General features: G+C 44.4%; 1 protein-coding gene across 3 annotated transcripts in view; it reads left to right on the plus strand.

Moving 5' to 3' along the window:
- Positions 1–567: 567 nt before the first annotated feature.
- Positions 568–18073, plus strand: part of SRGAP1 (SLIT-ROBO Rho GTPase activating protein 1) — a 110687-nt gene continuing 93181 nt past the window's right edge. For 2 of the 3 annotated variants that reach the window (XM_077934685.1, XM_077934686.1), the window contains exon 1: positions 1200–1990. In XM_077934685.1, coding sequence (XP_077790811.1) covers positions 1924–1990 — 67 coding nt within the window. In that variant the 5' untranslated portion in view covers positions 1200–1923. Of the gene's footprint in view, positions 585–1199; positions 1991–18073 lie in introns of those variants that run through there. The other variant, XM_028745350.2, reaches the window with a different exon arrangement.

The raw sequence follows: 18073 nt of genomic DNA on the forward strand, positions 1-18073 counted from the left end.
CCTTGAGGTCTAATAAATTAAGAGTGTCAGACTAGCAGATCTGGGTCCACTTCCCCACTCTGACCTTGGACGAGTTGCTATATCTCTCAGTCTAACCAAGGGCTGTTGTGAGAATAAAAGAGGGGGAGGCAAATGTTTGCCCTTGGAAGCTGCTTGGAGCAAATGCAGGATAAAAATGAAATACAAAAATACATACTGAGTGAGAGAAAAACAAAAAAATACTCCTCTCCCCTGCAAAAAACAACGATTATTGACCTGATGTTCAGTCACTGCCAGAGCCAGCCTGAATAAAAACGTTATGAAAGGCTTGGTTGATTTTGCTTCTTATTGAGCAACAATAGCGAAATCCCAGCTGTTTTATGTTGGTCCGTGCTGCTTAAAATACACACTTTAGAGATCCACAGGCAAGAAGGGCCTCGCCTCCTATTCAGATTTCAGTCTACCGGAGACAGTGTGTGTGTGTGTGTGTGTGTTTGTGTGCGTCCCCTCCACAAAGATGGGTGTGGTCACTTCGCATCGAGACTGTGGTCACATCAGATGGAAAGCTGCCCGCATCTCAGGTTATACAGAGGGAGCGAAGCTGGGTGAGTGCGATTAACCCTTGAGCCCCGCTATCGCCTTCTAGCAGTTTCAACGAAACGTCTTGGTGGCAAGCCATGCAAGCAGGAACCAGCCTGAGGAACTGGGGCTTCCAAGCCAATCCTGTAGAACAGAAACAATGCTCCGGCGGCCGCGCGGCAAGGTTGCAAAAGCGTGATCCCCAAACTAAGCAGCCTTCCCCCTCCCACTTCCAGCCAGACAGCGGCGGGTTTAACTTTCCACGCCAGGATCAAGGGCTCTTGCAACACCTTATCTCTGCCTCGCACCCCTTTCCCCAGCAAAGCCCCGCTCACCATATGCTCCTGGGGCGAGAAACCGGGAGGAGAACCCCACCCCCCTCCTCTCGGCTAGCCGCTTCCCCTTCTGCAGCTGCTAGCAATAACCCTCCCTTCTCCTTCCTAGCGGCATCTCGCCCGGCAAAGCGGGCGCTTTAGGCGCGAGCCTGGGCAGGGTCCGCTCCTCGCGCACCCCGGGAGGCATCCGGGCAGCCTGGCCCGCTAAGCCCCGCCCTCCGCCCGCCTGTCATTGGGCAGCGGCCGAGGCGGCGCGGCCCCCATTGGCCGCGAGGGGTGTCGGCTCGGCGCAGGGGAGGGGCGGCAGAAGGAGAACCCGCGAGGCGCTTGGAAGCTCCCGGGCTGGCGGCTTAGTCTCTTGCCTGCGCGCGGCGGCTTCGGGTGGGCTGCGCGCCTTCGCCTGCATTCCCAGGCCAGCAGCTGCGGATAAGAGGCGGAGAGGGCGGCTGAGGCGGCGAAGGCGTGGTAGCAGCAGCAGCGGCGGCGGCGCGAGGGGCTTGGCTCCGGAGAGAGCGGGAAGGCGGAGAAGCCATTAGGGGGGAGCGAGAACTTTTGTTTCTGCTCTGAGTCGCCCCCTGCCCGAGTCCCGCCTGCTTGGCGCTCGCAGCCGCAGGCGAAACTTCTGACCCGCAGGCGAAATTTCGCTGCCTCGGTCCCGCGATGCTGCGGGCTGCCGTCCAGGCTCTGGCGCGGACTGAGTGAAAGGCAGCGGCCGCAGGAAGAAAAGAGCGAGGGATTTGCCGAGACTCGAGGGGAAGGGCTGGTCCCGGCCGCTTCGACGCCCAGCCTTTGGTTGTTGCTGCCGCGCCCCGGAGATGGTGCCTGCTCCCGGATTAGCCTAAAAGTCCCCCCCCCCCTTCTCTCTCTCGCCTTTCCAGCTACGATCGCCGGTAGATCTAGCTTGGGACGCGCGGCGAAGTCCTTCCCACCTCGAGGAAGATCTCTGCTGTAAGCGCCGCAATTACAAATTGTGCCGCGCGAAACTCTGCCAAGTGTTTCCCTACCCTGAAAGAAGAACCGGGCGGATAATATGTCAACCCCGAGCAGATTCAAGAAGGACAAGGAGATCGTGGCCGAATATGAAAGTCAAGTGAAAGGTAAGAAGTCTTGAGGTGGCCGTCGGGGTGGGACAGGGAAGCCGCCTCCTCTTTGCTGAGTCTCCTCTTGGTTTTTACCCTGCCTTAACTCCAATGCAAGGAGGCGAGCGCACATCTTTCCATTCCGAGTAATTGCCCCCCCCCCAAAAAAAAATCTGGCACCCTCAGATTATAACGGGGGTTACAATCCTGGCTAAATCCGATCCCCCCCACGCCCCAATTGAAAGGGTGGGGGAAAGTCCACCTTTGTACCGCTCAGGCCACTCGCTGATTTGAGAGTGTGATAAATTGGTAGGCGAGTGTGTGTCATGGGGGATAAGCTTAAACCATTTTAGGTGATAAGTGCCCCAGCTTCCAGCTGAAGACTCATCACAGAGTCATCTGGTTAATAGAGTCACAGTATCCAGTGTGGAAAGGGAAATGGGCTTGCACAGCAAGAGGGAAGCTGGGATTTGAATAGCCTTCTCCAGCCCCTCTCTTTCCAAGCCACAGTTAAACTGGAAGTGAGGACTCTTTTCTTGTTTTTCTTTTTAAAAATACTGCTTGATTGCACAGTTTTAACAGCGTAGATTGCAATTGCTACACTTAATTTACTTCCAGGATGCCCTTTGATTTGGCAAAGGGAGGGTTGTAACTGATTGACAGCTCCCATGTATCTGGAATGGCTGGCTTAGACCATGCACCTTCTGTTTAATCAGTTACAAATGTTCGATAGCCTTTTAAAAAGCAGTCTTTTAACAGTAGAAGCAATGCTACAACATCCTCCCTGCCTATATTGTACATCAGTTCTGTTTCTCCGTGATTGCTTTTTTATTTTAATGTGACAGCGGAAGACGGTGTTTATACAATCATACATAATATTTTAAGAGTTTCACTTTCCTGTTCTGTAGCTTCATTATATCTGCAGCTTCTGTTTTCTAGCACTTGGCAGCTTTTGAATAAAATGTCTCTTGGAAACAAACAAGATCTTCCTTCTAGAAATATGCTAGTTCATGTTCCTTGTATGTGCTGATTTAAGGTCTTCACTTCATTGGTTGAAAACTAATGTGGGCTATATTGAAGCATACAGATTAATTTGCTCCGACGTGCGTACATAATAAAAGTTTATATTGCAATTTTGAGTTTGTCCATGGCAATGAAATACCCTTTGTATATGCAAATCCAACATGTGATGTCATCAGGAACTCCGTTTCACATAGTGTCCTGTTGGCTTTGGTAGAACTCTGTTCATCTACACCAGGGTTTCCCAAAAGGGTCTCCAGCTGTTTTTGGACTACAGTTCCCACCATCCCTGACCACAGGTCCTGCTAGCTAGGGATGATGGGAGTTGTAGTCCAAAAATAGCTGGAAACCCAAGTTTGGGAAACCTTGATCTCTACACTAAGGGTTCCCAGCCAAGCAACTGGGTACCTATGGCTATAGTTCCACCCTACTAGCTTTTTAATGTGGAGCAGCAGCCAGAAAAAGACCAGGCATGCATTGTCTACTGTACAGTCACACGTGTCTTTGAAATGTATGACTGGCCTTCTTTGCCAGCACTGTCTCAGAATCTTACGCGACTGTGTTCAGCTTGAAGGATGAGTGCCTAGCTGGTGCCTCCAGAGTATGGGGGTATGAAAACCCCACTTTTTTCAGATACAGTGGTGCCTCGCAAGACGAAAAGAATCCGTTCCGCGATTCTTTTCTTCTAGCGGTTTTTTCGTCTTGCGAAGCAACCCCATTGGCGGCTAAGCGGATTAGCGCTATTAGCGATTTAGCGCTATTAGCGGCTTAGCGGGCTTAGCGGCTAAGCTGTTAAAAGGCTATTAACAGCTTAGCCGCTTTGAAAAAGGGGGGGAAGCGGGGGGGGGGGAGAATGGTGAGACTCGCAAGACGTTTTCGTCTTGCGAAGCAAGCCCATAGGGAACTTTGTCTTGCGAAGCGCCTCCGCGACGGAAAACCCTTTCGTCTAGCGGGTTTTCCGTCTTGCGAGGCACCACTGTATGCAATTGCTGCACAGATTACTGAATCAGATCTCGAAGGAAAGCTGCCTTAAACAAAAAGTTTCAATAGGTGGCTAAATATCGCAACGCTAGGAGCCTATCTAGTTTCAGCTGGTAATTGAATCCAGGCCACTTCCACACTATGCATTTAAAACACTATTCTATTGCTTCAACAGTTGTGCCTTTCCCCCAAAGAACTCTGGTACTGTAGTTTGTTAAGGATGCTCAGAGTTGTTAGGATACTGTTCTACCCCTTGTAGAGTGGTTTAACCATCAATCTCTTTTCCTAGGGAACTCTGTAACACAAACTGCCTGGGAGTTCTTGTACAAGCCAAGTCCACCTCTGGGACATAACTATACTCTCAGCAGTGTACCATCTGAGGAATTCAGTTGCTTGGAAGGGATATATGGGACACCTATCAGAACACAGATACAAAGTAGCAGTACTAAAATAGAAATAATTTAAATGGTTGTGTGTATTGCGTTGAAAACAAACTTTAGTGGGAAAAGTATACGTTATTCAGATGAAACAAACTTATGTACAGTTTAATGGGTTTTGTTTTTGCATTTGATAAATATGGGAAAGAAGAAAACGCTACATAGGTACTAAATTCTCTGACAACTAATAACATCAAACTACCTAAACCACCAAATGATTTTTGGATTCTGTGAGCATACTAGATTGAACAGATCATTGGGCAATTTTTAAAAAGAAAATATTCTGTTATGAGGAATACCAGACTTGATGTTGACTTGGCACATAAAGTCCTACACAACTTGGGTCCCAAGTACTTGATACAGCACCTCTCCCAGCATCTGCTAGTCTGAGCTCCTAAGATCTGCAGGGGAGCCCTATCTGTGCTCCCATCAATGGCCATGATTTGTTTATGATGATGAGAAACTGGGCCTTCTCTGTTGTGGAACTCCTTTCCATTGAAGGCACAGTTGTCTCATCACTTCCAGGCTTGTGAAGTCAGAAGAAGACATTTCTTCCCCTGCAGGCTTATGGGGAGAGTTTGACCCAAGGGCTGCTGGTCTGTGGTTGACAATTTTGTATTAGAATGGTTTTAATATGTTACGAATTTTATTGGAAATATTGTGTGTTGCCTTGGGCCAAAGGGTGGTCTAGGAATGTATGTATATATTTAATACATTAATATACCAACCTTCCTCCCAAAGTAGGAATAAATAATAATAAAATAACCATGCAAGGAAGAGGATTTGGGCTGTCATGTTTTTAGATAACTGGCTATATCATTGAATTCAGGAATAAGAAACATGGTAAATAAATTGGGCCAATTAAGTGGTTGCTGGGGCTGTTCTTTGCAGTACACTTTTAATAAAAACAACAGTCTCAAATGTGTAGTTTATCCCAGTGGAAATAATTATCCTATTTTTCCTTAGTTATTTTCCTTACAAAACACATGAAGAATAAGCTCCACTCACATGGCTGTAGCATGTCAACATGGCAGTCTGGTTTACTTTTTCTTCTATTTGGCCACAAGAAGTGAGTAGACAAAATGAAGTGTTCAGTTTGCAGAAATAGCTTTTGTTAATAAAGAACTATGATGATAAATGCCATATCTGGCAAGTGAGATGTGTACAGGGATATTTTTCTGTGCCTTCAACTAAGGCAGGTGGAAATGTGTATCTTGATCCATGGTTGCGCTAGCCCCTGTTGGACCAGTTGGATATGTAGGGGTGTGTTTTGGGGATGGATGCCCACATCCTGAAGCTGTTGATTGTCTTTGGCTAGATGTGCATGACTGTAGCTGGGTCTAAGCCAAAGTATACAAGGCTGCTGTTGTATGCAGAATTAGGTATGGCATGCTGAACTCTGCATCCGAATGGGCGATGAGACTGGTAGTTTACCAAGTTCATTTTGCCACTCTGCTTCAAATCAGTCATCTGTGTTTTTCCATGTCCTGGTAAAACTTGAAAAGAATACTTCAAGAAGAACAGCATGGAACCATTGTTAACATGTAACAATTCAATGATATTTAACCTTAATAATATATAAACAGAGTTCAAAGTCAGTCATTGTGTATGAGATCTACTAGTATTAGAATATGTAAAAGATTATCTGTGTTCTACAGGGGCTGCTAGAGCTTGACTTCGTTCAAGTCTTGTATTTTGACTTATTGAAGAAACACCAAAATAATTAGCATGACACGTTGAGAGAATGTGCCTTGCATTTCATTAAAACTAGTTGGATAATTTAGTGAGAAGTTTCAGTTGGAGGACTGAGCACAAGGAAATGCCATAGGTCACTGGTGTTTTATTAGTATTTTTTAAAAAAAATCTTAGGTTTTAACTGCAGACCGAGGCCTAGCCTAACCTATGGAGTACAAACTTTTATCTATTAATCTTTATAGGAACCCAGCAATTATACTTCTGAAGGCCAATTTATGCATTACAGCTGCCATTTGAAAGACGTTTCAGATTACTCCATGTGGCAGCTGTTGGCATATAACAAGCTCTATTTATTCAGTAATTCGAGGTGCTGATTTGGCAGTCTTCTCCAGGTCACTGCAAACTTCCTGAAAAAGAAAGGTTTGTAGTGAATATTGTTAAGTCTACATGGTGAAATGCTGTGTTTCACATTTGGTAACTGCTGTTCAAGGCAGTATCGGTGTGCGTGACGATTTAATTTACAAAACATCCCAAGATTATAATACTGCTTTTGCATAGCAGTTTCCTGTACTTCCTGAAGAAACAGGAATTATCTGGAAGAAACAGGAGCAGTGTAGTTTAGAAATACTTTTCTGACCATGCAGTCTGTACTTGCCATTGTAACCCATCCGGTATCCATTCCAGTCACAGTGCAGATGGTACAGGAGGCAGTGTAGACTCAACACAACATGGACCGGGAGGGATGGAACATTATCATTATTGTTGTTTAGCTGTGTCCGACTCTTCATGACCCCATGGACCAAAGCACGCCAGGCACTCCTGTCTTCTACTGCCTCCCGCAGTTTGGTCAAACTCATGTTGGTAGCTTCGAGAACACTATCCAACCATCTCGTCCTCTGTTGTCCCCTTCTCCTTGTGCCCTCAATCTTTCCCAACATCAGGGTCTTTTCCAGGGAGTCTTCTCTTCTCATGAGGTGGCCAAAGTACTGGAGCCTCAGCTTCAGGATCTGTCCTTCTAGTGAGCACTCAGGGCTGATTTCCTTAAGAATGGATCGGTTTGATCTTCTTGCAGTCCATGGGACTCTCAAGAGTCTCCTCCAGCACCATAATTCAAAAGCATCAATTCTTCGGCGATCAGCCTTCTTCATAGTCCAGCTCTCACTTCCATACATCACTACTGGGAAAACCATAGCTTTAACTATACAGACCTTTGTTGGCAAGGTGATGTCTCTGCTTTTTAAGATCCTGTCTAGATTTGTCATTGCTTTTCTCCCAAGAAGCAGGCATCTTTTAATTTCGTGACTGCTGTCACCATCTGCAGTGATCATGGAGCCCAAGAAATAATGCATATTATCATACGCACCATTAAATGAATTTGTTTAAATAGCTGGAGTTTGTCTAACAACAATGGCCAGGTTCTTCGGTCAGAGGTGTGCGGTGCAGATGTTTCTTTTTCTGGATTTTCGCCGGATAAGTTGCTTGTAATTGTGTCATCATTGCCAGGCCACTTCATGATATAGTGTTGTGAAACAAGAGAGATAGTGATTTGCCCATTTTGTCACCCGATGAATTGCTGGCCATTGATTATCTGAACGGACTTGAGCTTCTATATACAAATCTAATATTCTAGTCATTGCACCATGATAGTTCTCTCAAACACAAAACACCTACTTCTAAATGATAACATCCAAAAGCTGCATTGCAGAATTCTGAAAAGTGACATTAAAGTATATTGCTTTTTCTGATCTTGGAACATTTAGTATTTGCCTAAGCCTCAGTGTAATAATTAATATTTACTTGAATCTTCCGTGCCCTACTTTTTAAAAGATTTTGTATTAGCTGCAGCTGTTTAGGAAAGAAGTTTTAGCAGAACAAAGTATACAAAATCCATGCTATGTAACTGTCTTTTTCCAAGAATCTCAAAGTAGATGAAAATTTGTTTAAACTAGAAGAGAGCTATCATTTTTTCAGGGAAGAAAATAAAATTGTGGTACAGTTAAATTTGGTCAAATGTATCATGTGTGAGAAGGCAGAAAAAATCCACTTAAGTTTGCAATGGACAGTTTCACATGCAACCTTGAGAAAACCTGCAAATTTTCTCTATTCAATGAGGTGCAGGAGTTTCTGTTTCTGCTTGTCCCTCTGAATTGTATTAAGTAATGTGCCCATTCATTTAGGCTCCAGAAGAGGTTTGTGTGCTGCATTTCAAAATAGCACACTTGTTCTTCTGTGGTGCTAAACCATGGTTTGACCCTACATGCATGACTAAGAAGAAGCCTAACCAAAGCCTTGGGTCTGCATACTCCTCCTTACAACCCCCATGTGGTCAGCAGAAGGACCTCACCGGTTCTTAGCTTCCATGGTTGTTGTGCTATATGATTTGGAAATCATGGTTTAAACCAAACTAGTTAGTTAAGCAAAGCAAGCCATGTAACCCATTGTTCTGAGTCAGTTTTAAACAATGATCTGTGGTTCATAGGACACACCAAGCCAGAATTTGTGGAAAGTGAAATTAAATGTGAGCAAAGTCCTCCTCCTGGCTGTGCAGCAGAAGACTCGGAGGTGGGAACGGGAATGAGAGCCTGAATTTTTGCTTAGGGTCCGTTCTGCTCATGCATGTTACACTATACAGTGGTACCTTGGTTCCTGAACTCAATGCGTTCTGGGAGTCTGTTCAACTCCCAAAACTGTTTGAAAACCAAGGCACGGCTTCAGATTGGCTGCAGAAGCTTCCTGCACTCAAGCGGAAGCCGCGTCAGATGTTCGGCTTCCAAAAAACGTTTGCAAACCGGAACATTTACTTCCGGGTTTGTGGCGTTTGGGAGTTGATTTGTAAAGACAACTAAGCCGTTCGAGAACCAAGGTACCACTGTACAATTATTTAGTGTTGTGTGTAGCCACAGCCACTGGTCAGACATCAAACACAGAAGCTATCTTTCCCTATTCTTACTTTTGATTGTTTAAAAGGCAGTGCTGATATTTCACACTTGCTTTATATTATACTTCTTAAGCTTGCTTCTCAGAAGTAAACACATATTGTAGGGAGAACATTTGCTAACACTTATTGCAGAAGTGTGAAAGGGAGAGCTGTGAATTTCTTTATGGCTGTGTTTGGGTGAGAGACACAGCTGCTGTCTCAGACGTCCAGGGTCTCTGGCTTTTTTGCAGCAATAAAATTGTGCTTTATGTTTTCAGACAAATTTGTCCCAAGATATTTAGGATCTCTAGGTGACAGTTTTGGTTTGGCACAAAATTGTAACCAAGAATAACCAACTTGATTCTGTGGGTAGTATTGTGGCAAGAAATACGAATGAGGACAAATCTTTCCTGAATTGTTTGTAAGATGAAAATGAATGGTATCTTCAAACATGATTAAGCAAAACTTACATTTTGATAATCTTCCCCTTTTTTTTGGAAGGGAAGGTAATTATTTTACCTTCTGGAGCACCCCAAGATAAAATTAGCATTTGGCTATCATACTAGCATTTTGCCACATAAACCACAGTAGACCCACACATTACATGTCTCCTAGTTATTCATGCCATAGTGAAAGAGAGTGGGAAAATGTTATTATATTCACACTTAGTGGATATAATGGCGTCAGATGGTTGAGAAATACTGGGGAAGCAGTGGATATGCTGTGCAGCTCTGGAAAAACCTGGGTGATGCTGCTATCACCCAGCCATACTGATCCATCATGTTTCGCTATAAGCAGTTGAATTGCCATCTACATGTAGAATGTGGCCAGTTTGGAGTATAAAAAGAGCGCTTGGTTCCAGTTCAGAGGTTTCAAATTGGAAATATTTCCTTGTGAACAAGTCACAGTGCGCCAAGGCTCACATGTTCAACCTTCCACTCTCTTCCTCTTTCAGAAGCAACAGGTCCTCTGCGACATCCAGACTTGGGAAACTGTGTAAATTACCATTTGAGAAACAAGCCAGTATCTGAATCAATGATTCCATATCCTGAACTGTTCTTGGACTGCACTTAAAGTGCAGTTTCCTAACTTTAAAACAGAAAGTGGATGCTTCCATCCTGGGTGTGCAAGAGAAGATGGGAAGTTTGAGTACCCAAGTCTTGCCATAGTTTATTCAGAAGGTAGGAAGTCATGTTTCCCCATTAAATCTGAATTGGGCCTCTATTTCCTCACTATAGCTGACACACGTCACACTTTATAGACGTATTAATGAGAATTTTGGAACTAAGTTATGATGCATGCTATTCCTGTTTCTAGCCGGCAGAATCCTTTGCTTTTGCCCACAAACATTGCTAACTGAAATTGCGTGCACTTTATGTTGTGGATGGATAGAGAAGAAGCGGTGCTACTGAGCGCAGTGATTAAAAGAGAATTTAAAGATGCCCTCTATAAAATTGTTGCAGGGAAGGCAGAAGTAGTAGTTTACAAGAAGAGTGCTGTAATTGAACTCTTTATGATGTGGCAGTTCTTGTAAACCATGTTTGGAATTACTACAAACACCGTCGGATTTGCCAGAAGATGATTTCCATGAAGTAATAATTGTAACTCTTTACATTTGGCCACAGTGGGGAAATAACGGGAGTACAGTAGATCCATGAATATTGTGTCTCTGGGCTCTTAAGCAGATGCAGTCTTTCTTCTAAAGTACTGCATATAATATCTATTAGCAGAGAGCATTGAGTTGGGAGTCTTGCTACTTTGACAGCATGTATATATGCTTCCAAATCACTGTTCACCAAAGATAATGCCATACATACGGGCTGTGGCTTAATACATACCGTATTTTTCGCTCTATAACACTCACCTGACCATAACACGCACATCGTTTTTAGAGGAGGAAAACAAGGGAAAAAACATTCTGAATGAAACAGTGGATGTATCATTTTTGTGCTTCATGCTGTGGCCACAGACATGTGATCTGATGGTGAATTTTGGGTGACCCAATGCAAAAATCCTGAGAATTCCTGTGGATCCATGCTTTGTAACCACGTTTTTGCACCATTGCAGCCCCAGGCAACAGTGGGTGCGTGATTTTTTGGGTGCAGGCTGTAGCCAGGGACATGCTATGTGATCTGATGGTGAATTTGGGGTGACCCAATGCAAAGATCCTGAGAATCCCTGTGGATCCATGCTTTGTAACCACATTTTTGCACCATTGCAGCCCCAGGCAACAGTGGGTGCGTGCTTTTTTTGGTGCAGGCTGTAGCCATGGACATGCTATGTGATCTGATGGTGAATTTGGGGTGACCCAATGCAAAGATCCTGAGGATCCATGTGGATCCATGCTTTTTAACCACGTTTTTGCACCATTGCAGCCCCAGGCAACAGTGGGTGCGTGCTTTTTTTGGTGCAGGCTGTAGCCATGGACATGCTATGTGATCTGATGGTGAATTTGGGGTGACCCAATGCAAAGATCCTGAGGATCCATGTGGATCCATGCTTTTTAACCACGTTTTGCACCATTGCAGCCCCAGGCAACAGTGGGTGCGTGCTTTTTTTGGTGCAGGCTGTAGCCATGGACATGCTATGTGATCTGATGGTGAATTTGGGGTGACCCAATGCAAAGATCCTGAGGATCCATGTGGATCCATGCTTTTTAACCACGTTTTTGCACCATTGCAGCCCCAGGCAACAGTGGGTGCGTGCTTTTTTTGGTGCAGGCTGTAGCCATGGACATGCTATGTGATCTGATGGTGAATTTGGGGTGACCCAATGCAAAGATCCTGAGGATCCATGTGGATCCATGCTTTTTAACCACGTTTTGCACCATTGCAGCCCCAGGCAACAGTGGGTGCGTGATTTGGGGGGGGCAGGCTGTAGCCATGGACATGCTATGTGATCTGATGGTGAATTTGGGGTGACCCAATGCAAATATCCTGAGGATCCATGTGGATCCATGCTTTGTAACCACGTTTTGCACCATTGCAGCCCCAGGCAACAGTGGGTGCGTGATTTTGGGGGGGGGCAGGCTGTAGCCATGGACATGCTATGTGATCTGATGGTGAATTTGGGGTGACCCAATGCAAAGATCCTGAGGATCCATGTTGATCTATGCTTTGTAACCACATTTTAAGTGGGGAGCGAAGGAAAAACAAAGAAGGGACATGAGAGGAGTGTGCAGAGGAGCAGCTGGCTAAGAATGCAGGAGAGGGATTTAAAGGGAGGGAGGGAAAAAAAGGCAAAAGTTTCCCCCCAAGCCAGCCATCTCTCTCTCTCTCTCTCTCTCTCTCTCTCTCTCTCTCTCCCTCCCCCCTCTCTCTCCCTCCCCCCCCTCTCTCCCTCCCCCCCTCTCACTCTCCCTCCCCCACTCTCTCTCCCTCTCCCCCAGCAGCACCGGAGCACAGAGAGGAATTAGAAAGAAGACACTCTGCTTGCCTGGAGGGGAGGGGCTTTCCCTGCTCTTTGTTCCGTTTCAGCAAACACAGCAACGAAACAGAGAAGGGTGGGCAGTAAGACCCTGAGGCAGAATGCAGGAAAGCAGCCGCTTCCTCTTTTCAGGTTTCCCTTCTCCGTGAAGCGCGATTTTTTTTGCCTGATTTTTTTGGCTCCAGGGACCACACATTCGCTCTATAACACGCACAGACATTTCCCCTTCCTTTTTAGGAGAAAAAATCTGCATGTTATAGAGGGAAAAATACGGTATTTATTACATTCTCTCTCTCATACCTGGATCCTAAACACAATGCTTTAGAAGTTCATCTATTGGCTTCACTATAAATTACTCTTGTAATTTAATAATGCAGGTTCTATATCGTAAGCGTTGCACAAAACAATAGAGTAAGCCCTGCCTATGCGCCTACTATGTAAACATTTCCAAATAAGTTTCTCTTGGAACTTGCGTTTCATACACCTCAACCCTGTTTCAGCATTCTTTGCTCCCGTGTCGAGCGACGTAGGTTCATGAACAACCCCACCCCTGTTGTTGTGCATTCCTTCCTTGACATCTGTGAGTATCCCTGAGTATGGACATTGCAAGCTCCTTCCTTGGTATTTGGACATACAATGCAAGCATATGTACCAGGGACACCTTCATGTATATGGTTATGCATGTAAAGAAGAGGAAGAGTTTGGATTTGATATTCCTCTTTATCACTACCCGAAGGAGTCTCAAAGCAGCTAACATTCTCCTTTCCCTTCCTCCCCCACAACAAAGACTCTGTGAGGTGAGTGGGGCTGAAAGACTTCAAAGAAGTGTGACTAGCCCAAGGTCACCCAGCAGCTGCATGTGGAGGAGCAGGGAAGCGAACCCGGTTCACCAGATTACGAGTCCACCACTCTTAACCACTACACCACACTGACTCCTTCATGGCCTTCATGGAATCTGCAACCCTTCTTAAAAACGCATTGTTAGAAAGGGTATAAGATAGAATAGGCTTTACCAACCTGGTGCCCTCAAAAGGCTTCTTTTGGACTGTGCCTCCTTCCAGCCTCAGCCAGTGCATTGTGGGAAGTCATGTCTAGATACATATACCAGAGCATTAGAAATACTGTAGGATTATAATGGCAGCTTGTTTGGGAAAGAGTTATAGGAACATCAGGCTCCACAGGAGATGCGCAGCTAGCTGAACTATAGCAGCATTTGAGTGTTTCAGAATGTAGATAATGGGCACTCTAGAGCCTATACTAAAATTGTCTTGCATTTTCCCATTTTTCCTCTGTTTCCTTCTTAATTTGAGATTTGACACACTTTCAAAAGACTGCTGTCACACACTTGTGGTTTAACAGATCAAGAAAGCTTATATTTTTATGCGATGTGAGCAAGAGCATTAGAGATGATAAAGAAATGATACATTTCGAACCCAGAGTGTCTCCCAGTGGAGCCGCACACACATATATAAATATATATTTCTTGTATGGCATTAGCTTAAAATTTCTGCCTAGCAGAAACTGGCTGAGCCAGGGCATGCTGACGTTTCATCATGGATGATTATTAGCCTGAAAGCCTGTGAATTAACAAGCTTAAATTCCCTTTCACTTACCAATGTCTTTATTATATATTAAGTTCCTGCAGCTCATCAAGAAATGTGTTTACATACTCTTTCAAGCTGATCACATTTGTATTTATGTATTGCATAGCTTACAGAAAGCTACCACAGTTCAAACACCATTTTTTTTAGCACAGCTGTTCTGCTAATTAAAGAGCTGGTTATCTAGCACAGCATGTGCGTAGCTGAGTGTCCTGACTTCAGCTACCCGGAGTAGGGTAGTTTGTGCCCTGTACAAAGAGGGAACTTGCTCTGCCAGACCTTTTGCCCTTGCAATTGATTTTAATAATGTTAATGGGTCAATGTAGCCACAGTGGGTCAGAAGGTTAAAGTCAGTGAAACATTTGGTAAACGAGAATTCGCTAAATCTTTAATTCCCTTATGGACTGTGAAGCAGAATGCTAATAAGATAGTTCCAGAACGGCTTGGGGGAGATTAGTGACGGGACATGGAATATATAGGCTAAAGGCTGCCAACTAGAGTCTTGCTTAGGTCGGTAATAGATCAGAGGCTCACTGTATCACAGGATTTCACAGTTGCATTTTACAGGTTTATGGTTTTGCATTGGCTTTCATAGTCGTCTCTTTCTGCACTCCAGTATCCCAGGCAAGTTTTTATCATTCACAGTGCCCATATGTACATGGTAGAATAATGATCAATCCCTCCGGCTGGATGAGTAGAGGGTTATGCATTCATGTATATACTTGCAAAGCAAGTATATTGAGAACAGAAGGCTTATGAACCAAGTGGATAATGGGCTTCTATTTGTAGATACATCTGCAAATTTGTGTTCCAGATACAAAGATGGGACAGCAAAGACTGGCTTACGGTTAGAAATGGATTGATCAGTCATTATCACTTCTGCATATTTTCTTCTTAAGTCTGTTCTGTCCTATTCCTGTGATTAAGAAAAATAGTTAAGATAAGCTGTTCTGGGAGGCATGTTTAAATGCTAATCTCAAAACACACGTATTTTTATACGTTCTTTGAATGTAGGTGTCATGAACTACCGACTATTGCTCCATGTGGGAAAGTTATCAGGAAAGAACGTTTCTGGGCAGGCAGGAAGACACAAGTACTTTCTTCTTTCAACTGAGCCTTGCTCAAGCTCCAGTGAAGGGTGGGGAACTGCTGCTGCATGGGTCAAGCTGGGCCTACCATGTCTCCCCATTTGTCCCACCAGGCTATTTTCCCTAAATCACACACAGCTGCCCCACACTTGATACCATATGTGATGTCAGGTATGGGGCAGGTACCAATGTGGCTACAAAGGAAAGCTCCTGATTGCTAGAGTAAGGCATGCTTCTGCAGCCCATCAGCTGATGGGTGTTGTAAGTGCATCTTCCTTCTATAGACTTGTGGTTTCCATTGCTCCTTCTAATCAGATTTGCTTTTCGGTTCTGAGCTGTCTCATGGCTCTTGACTCACCTAGGCTACTGCCCACGGCTCATGCCTGGCAGTTAAGAGAACTGTGAATAGCTGGTGGTTAACAAGTCCTGGTTCTTACATTAAATTAATCAGAACGGCCCTTCAGTTACCTTGCCAAAAAGCCACCCATGAATTAAGTGGGATTTACAGTTCTCACTCGCAGCGATTGGGCAATTATTCCAGAGGCTTGAGGCAGACTTATTTAAACTCGTGTAACAAAGATACACAGAGCATGTCCTCATCAAATTATCATAATGTGTCGGGAGAGATTGTATCTAAGGAATGTTGTATGCAGGCTATGGATTGCTTTAAAAGGGTAAAAACATGCACCTTGAATTGGGCCCAGAAGTTCACATCACAGGCAACTAGTGCAGCTGCTACACAAGTGACAGAATAAATAATCTCCTTCCAGTATGTAAGATTTAGCATTCTGTACCACCTGGAGATTGTAAGTCATTTTCAAGGGGAGCCTCATGTCAAGAATATTGTTGTATTCGGTCCTTGATGTTACAGTAGCATGTATAAGATCAGTGTGTCAAGATCTCTGTTGGTAACACAAATGCAAGTGGTAAAAGGTGCCCCAAAACCATAGCCACTCTGATCTGAGCAGGATTCAGGAGCCACCCCCAAATTCCACACTATATATAGTCAGATGGGGCGATTACTACCACCTCATTTCAAACACTAGACAATAATATTTTCTTTCTGAGCATTGGAATTGCCCATCAGCGTTGCCTCCATCTTAATGATCCAATTTGTTTGTTTAACTTCAACTGCTGATCTAGATTTGTCATTTGCTCCTGAATGCTTATTTAATGAAAAGCACAGAAGCAAGTTTCATCCGGACTCTGATGACATTTCACTCAATGCTTCAGATTATCTTACTCAGTGGCTTCATAGAGATGCTAAACAACATCTCGCTGAATCTTCCAGAATATTGCATAATCTGTTTCCATAGACCTGTTTTCACAATATTTAAACAGCATTTACTATCATGCGGAGGCAAAGGCCCTGCTCAGTCCTACAGTCTGTTCTCTTTTGCCATTTTGCACCCACAAGAGATTGTGGGTTACGTCTCAGTTCTGCTTCTATCGCAGCATACAGGTATGAACATTCTACTTCCATATGTGTAAACAAGTTTCTAGTCTGTAGGCTTGCTACTATGTTCTTCACAAGATCACAGCTGTCAGACTGTTCTCAGCCACCTGTGGTCTCTGCTCTTGGGCCTAAGAACCACAACTCATCAGGTAGGATTGAGCACAGCCTATCCCTTTTAAACACCCGTTAACCATTCTCACACTCTTAATTCGTTAATCCTTTCTACTTCTCTCTTCAATTTGCCTAGTGATTTCTTTGCTGCATATAAACAGCCCCTCCCGTGTCTCTATATTCTTCCACCCCACACTCCTTGTGCACACCTGGACTTCATTCTAAACAGCTGCCGTGGGCAAGAAGCCAAACTGCTTTGCTGTCATCCCCAGCTACATCATACTTGCATATATATATATATATATGCCTGAAAGTTTACAGATGTTTCCTCATGAAGTGGCGTAAGCAGTCTTCCAGTGGAAGGAGGTGACACCACTGAGAACATCAGGGCCAAGACCTTGAAGATAAAGAAGGCATTCCCCATGACCAGACAGGCTGATCTCTGTTGGCAAGATGCTGGAAGATATCCGCACCCTCTCTGACTACAACATCCAGATGGAATCTGCCTTGCGCCTCCTTCTTCGTTTAAGAAGAGACATTTAAATATGCTGGTTGCCAACCCAGTAAACGTCATCGCCTTAATTCCCTACATGCACCTATGTAGAGTATAATTCCTTACATAGTTTTTTGGGTTTTTGTGCTCATCCTCTTGACAAGGGGAATCAATTGCAAATTTCAGTTGCATATTTCATGTGATTCTACACAAGTTATATAAGGCGCAGAATATCCGTTGCCCTTTCTAACTCAGCCCTCCTGACCTCAGAAGGAGCCTGAAGAAGACTTTTTGCGCAGGTCCAGGGACCTTGAGGCCACGCAGGCTTCCCAGTGTTCACGTTCTGCCTCACAACCCTCTGCCCACCTACCACCAATGCCATCTGGTTGGGTTTCCCACACCAGGCCGTTTGCCTCAAGAAGCTGTTTGCCTCAAGATCCAGCTTTGCTTTTCCTGCTTTCTTTCCTTCTCAAGAAACATGGTGGTACCTACCCACACCAACCAGTGCTGTTCTTTCCCCCCTAGCCATGGAAATCCCATTCAGCCTCCTGTAGTAAAACGCTACAAAGCAATTGTGTGATTTCCATATTGGCTGAAGCATGGTGTTCCCTTGAAATGTGTCACCTTACATTTTGTGACTTTTAATGAAATACTAAATAGAGCAAAAGATTTCTGTGACAGGCCTAGCCACACAAGTTTTTAAACTGAACTACAGTAAGGAAGATGAAACGTGGGAAAACCATTTTGCTTATCTGCACATAATTATGTATAAAATGCAAACCTACGAACCAACCGAAAAAGGCTGACATCTTGACATTTTAATCTTTTAAAACCTATGTAACATCAAGAGACCTACTTTTGCATTTACTGGAAGGT

Source organism: Podarcis muralis, chromosome 10, assembly GCF_964188315.1.
Source record: "Podarcis muralis chromosome 10, rPodMur119.hap1.1, whole genome shotgun sequence".
Classification (NCBI taxonomy): domain Eukaryota; kingdom Metazoa; phylum Chordata; class Lepidosauria; order Squamata; family Lacertidae; genus Podarcis; species Podarcis muralis.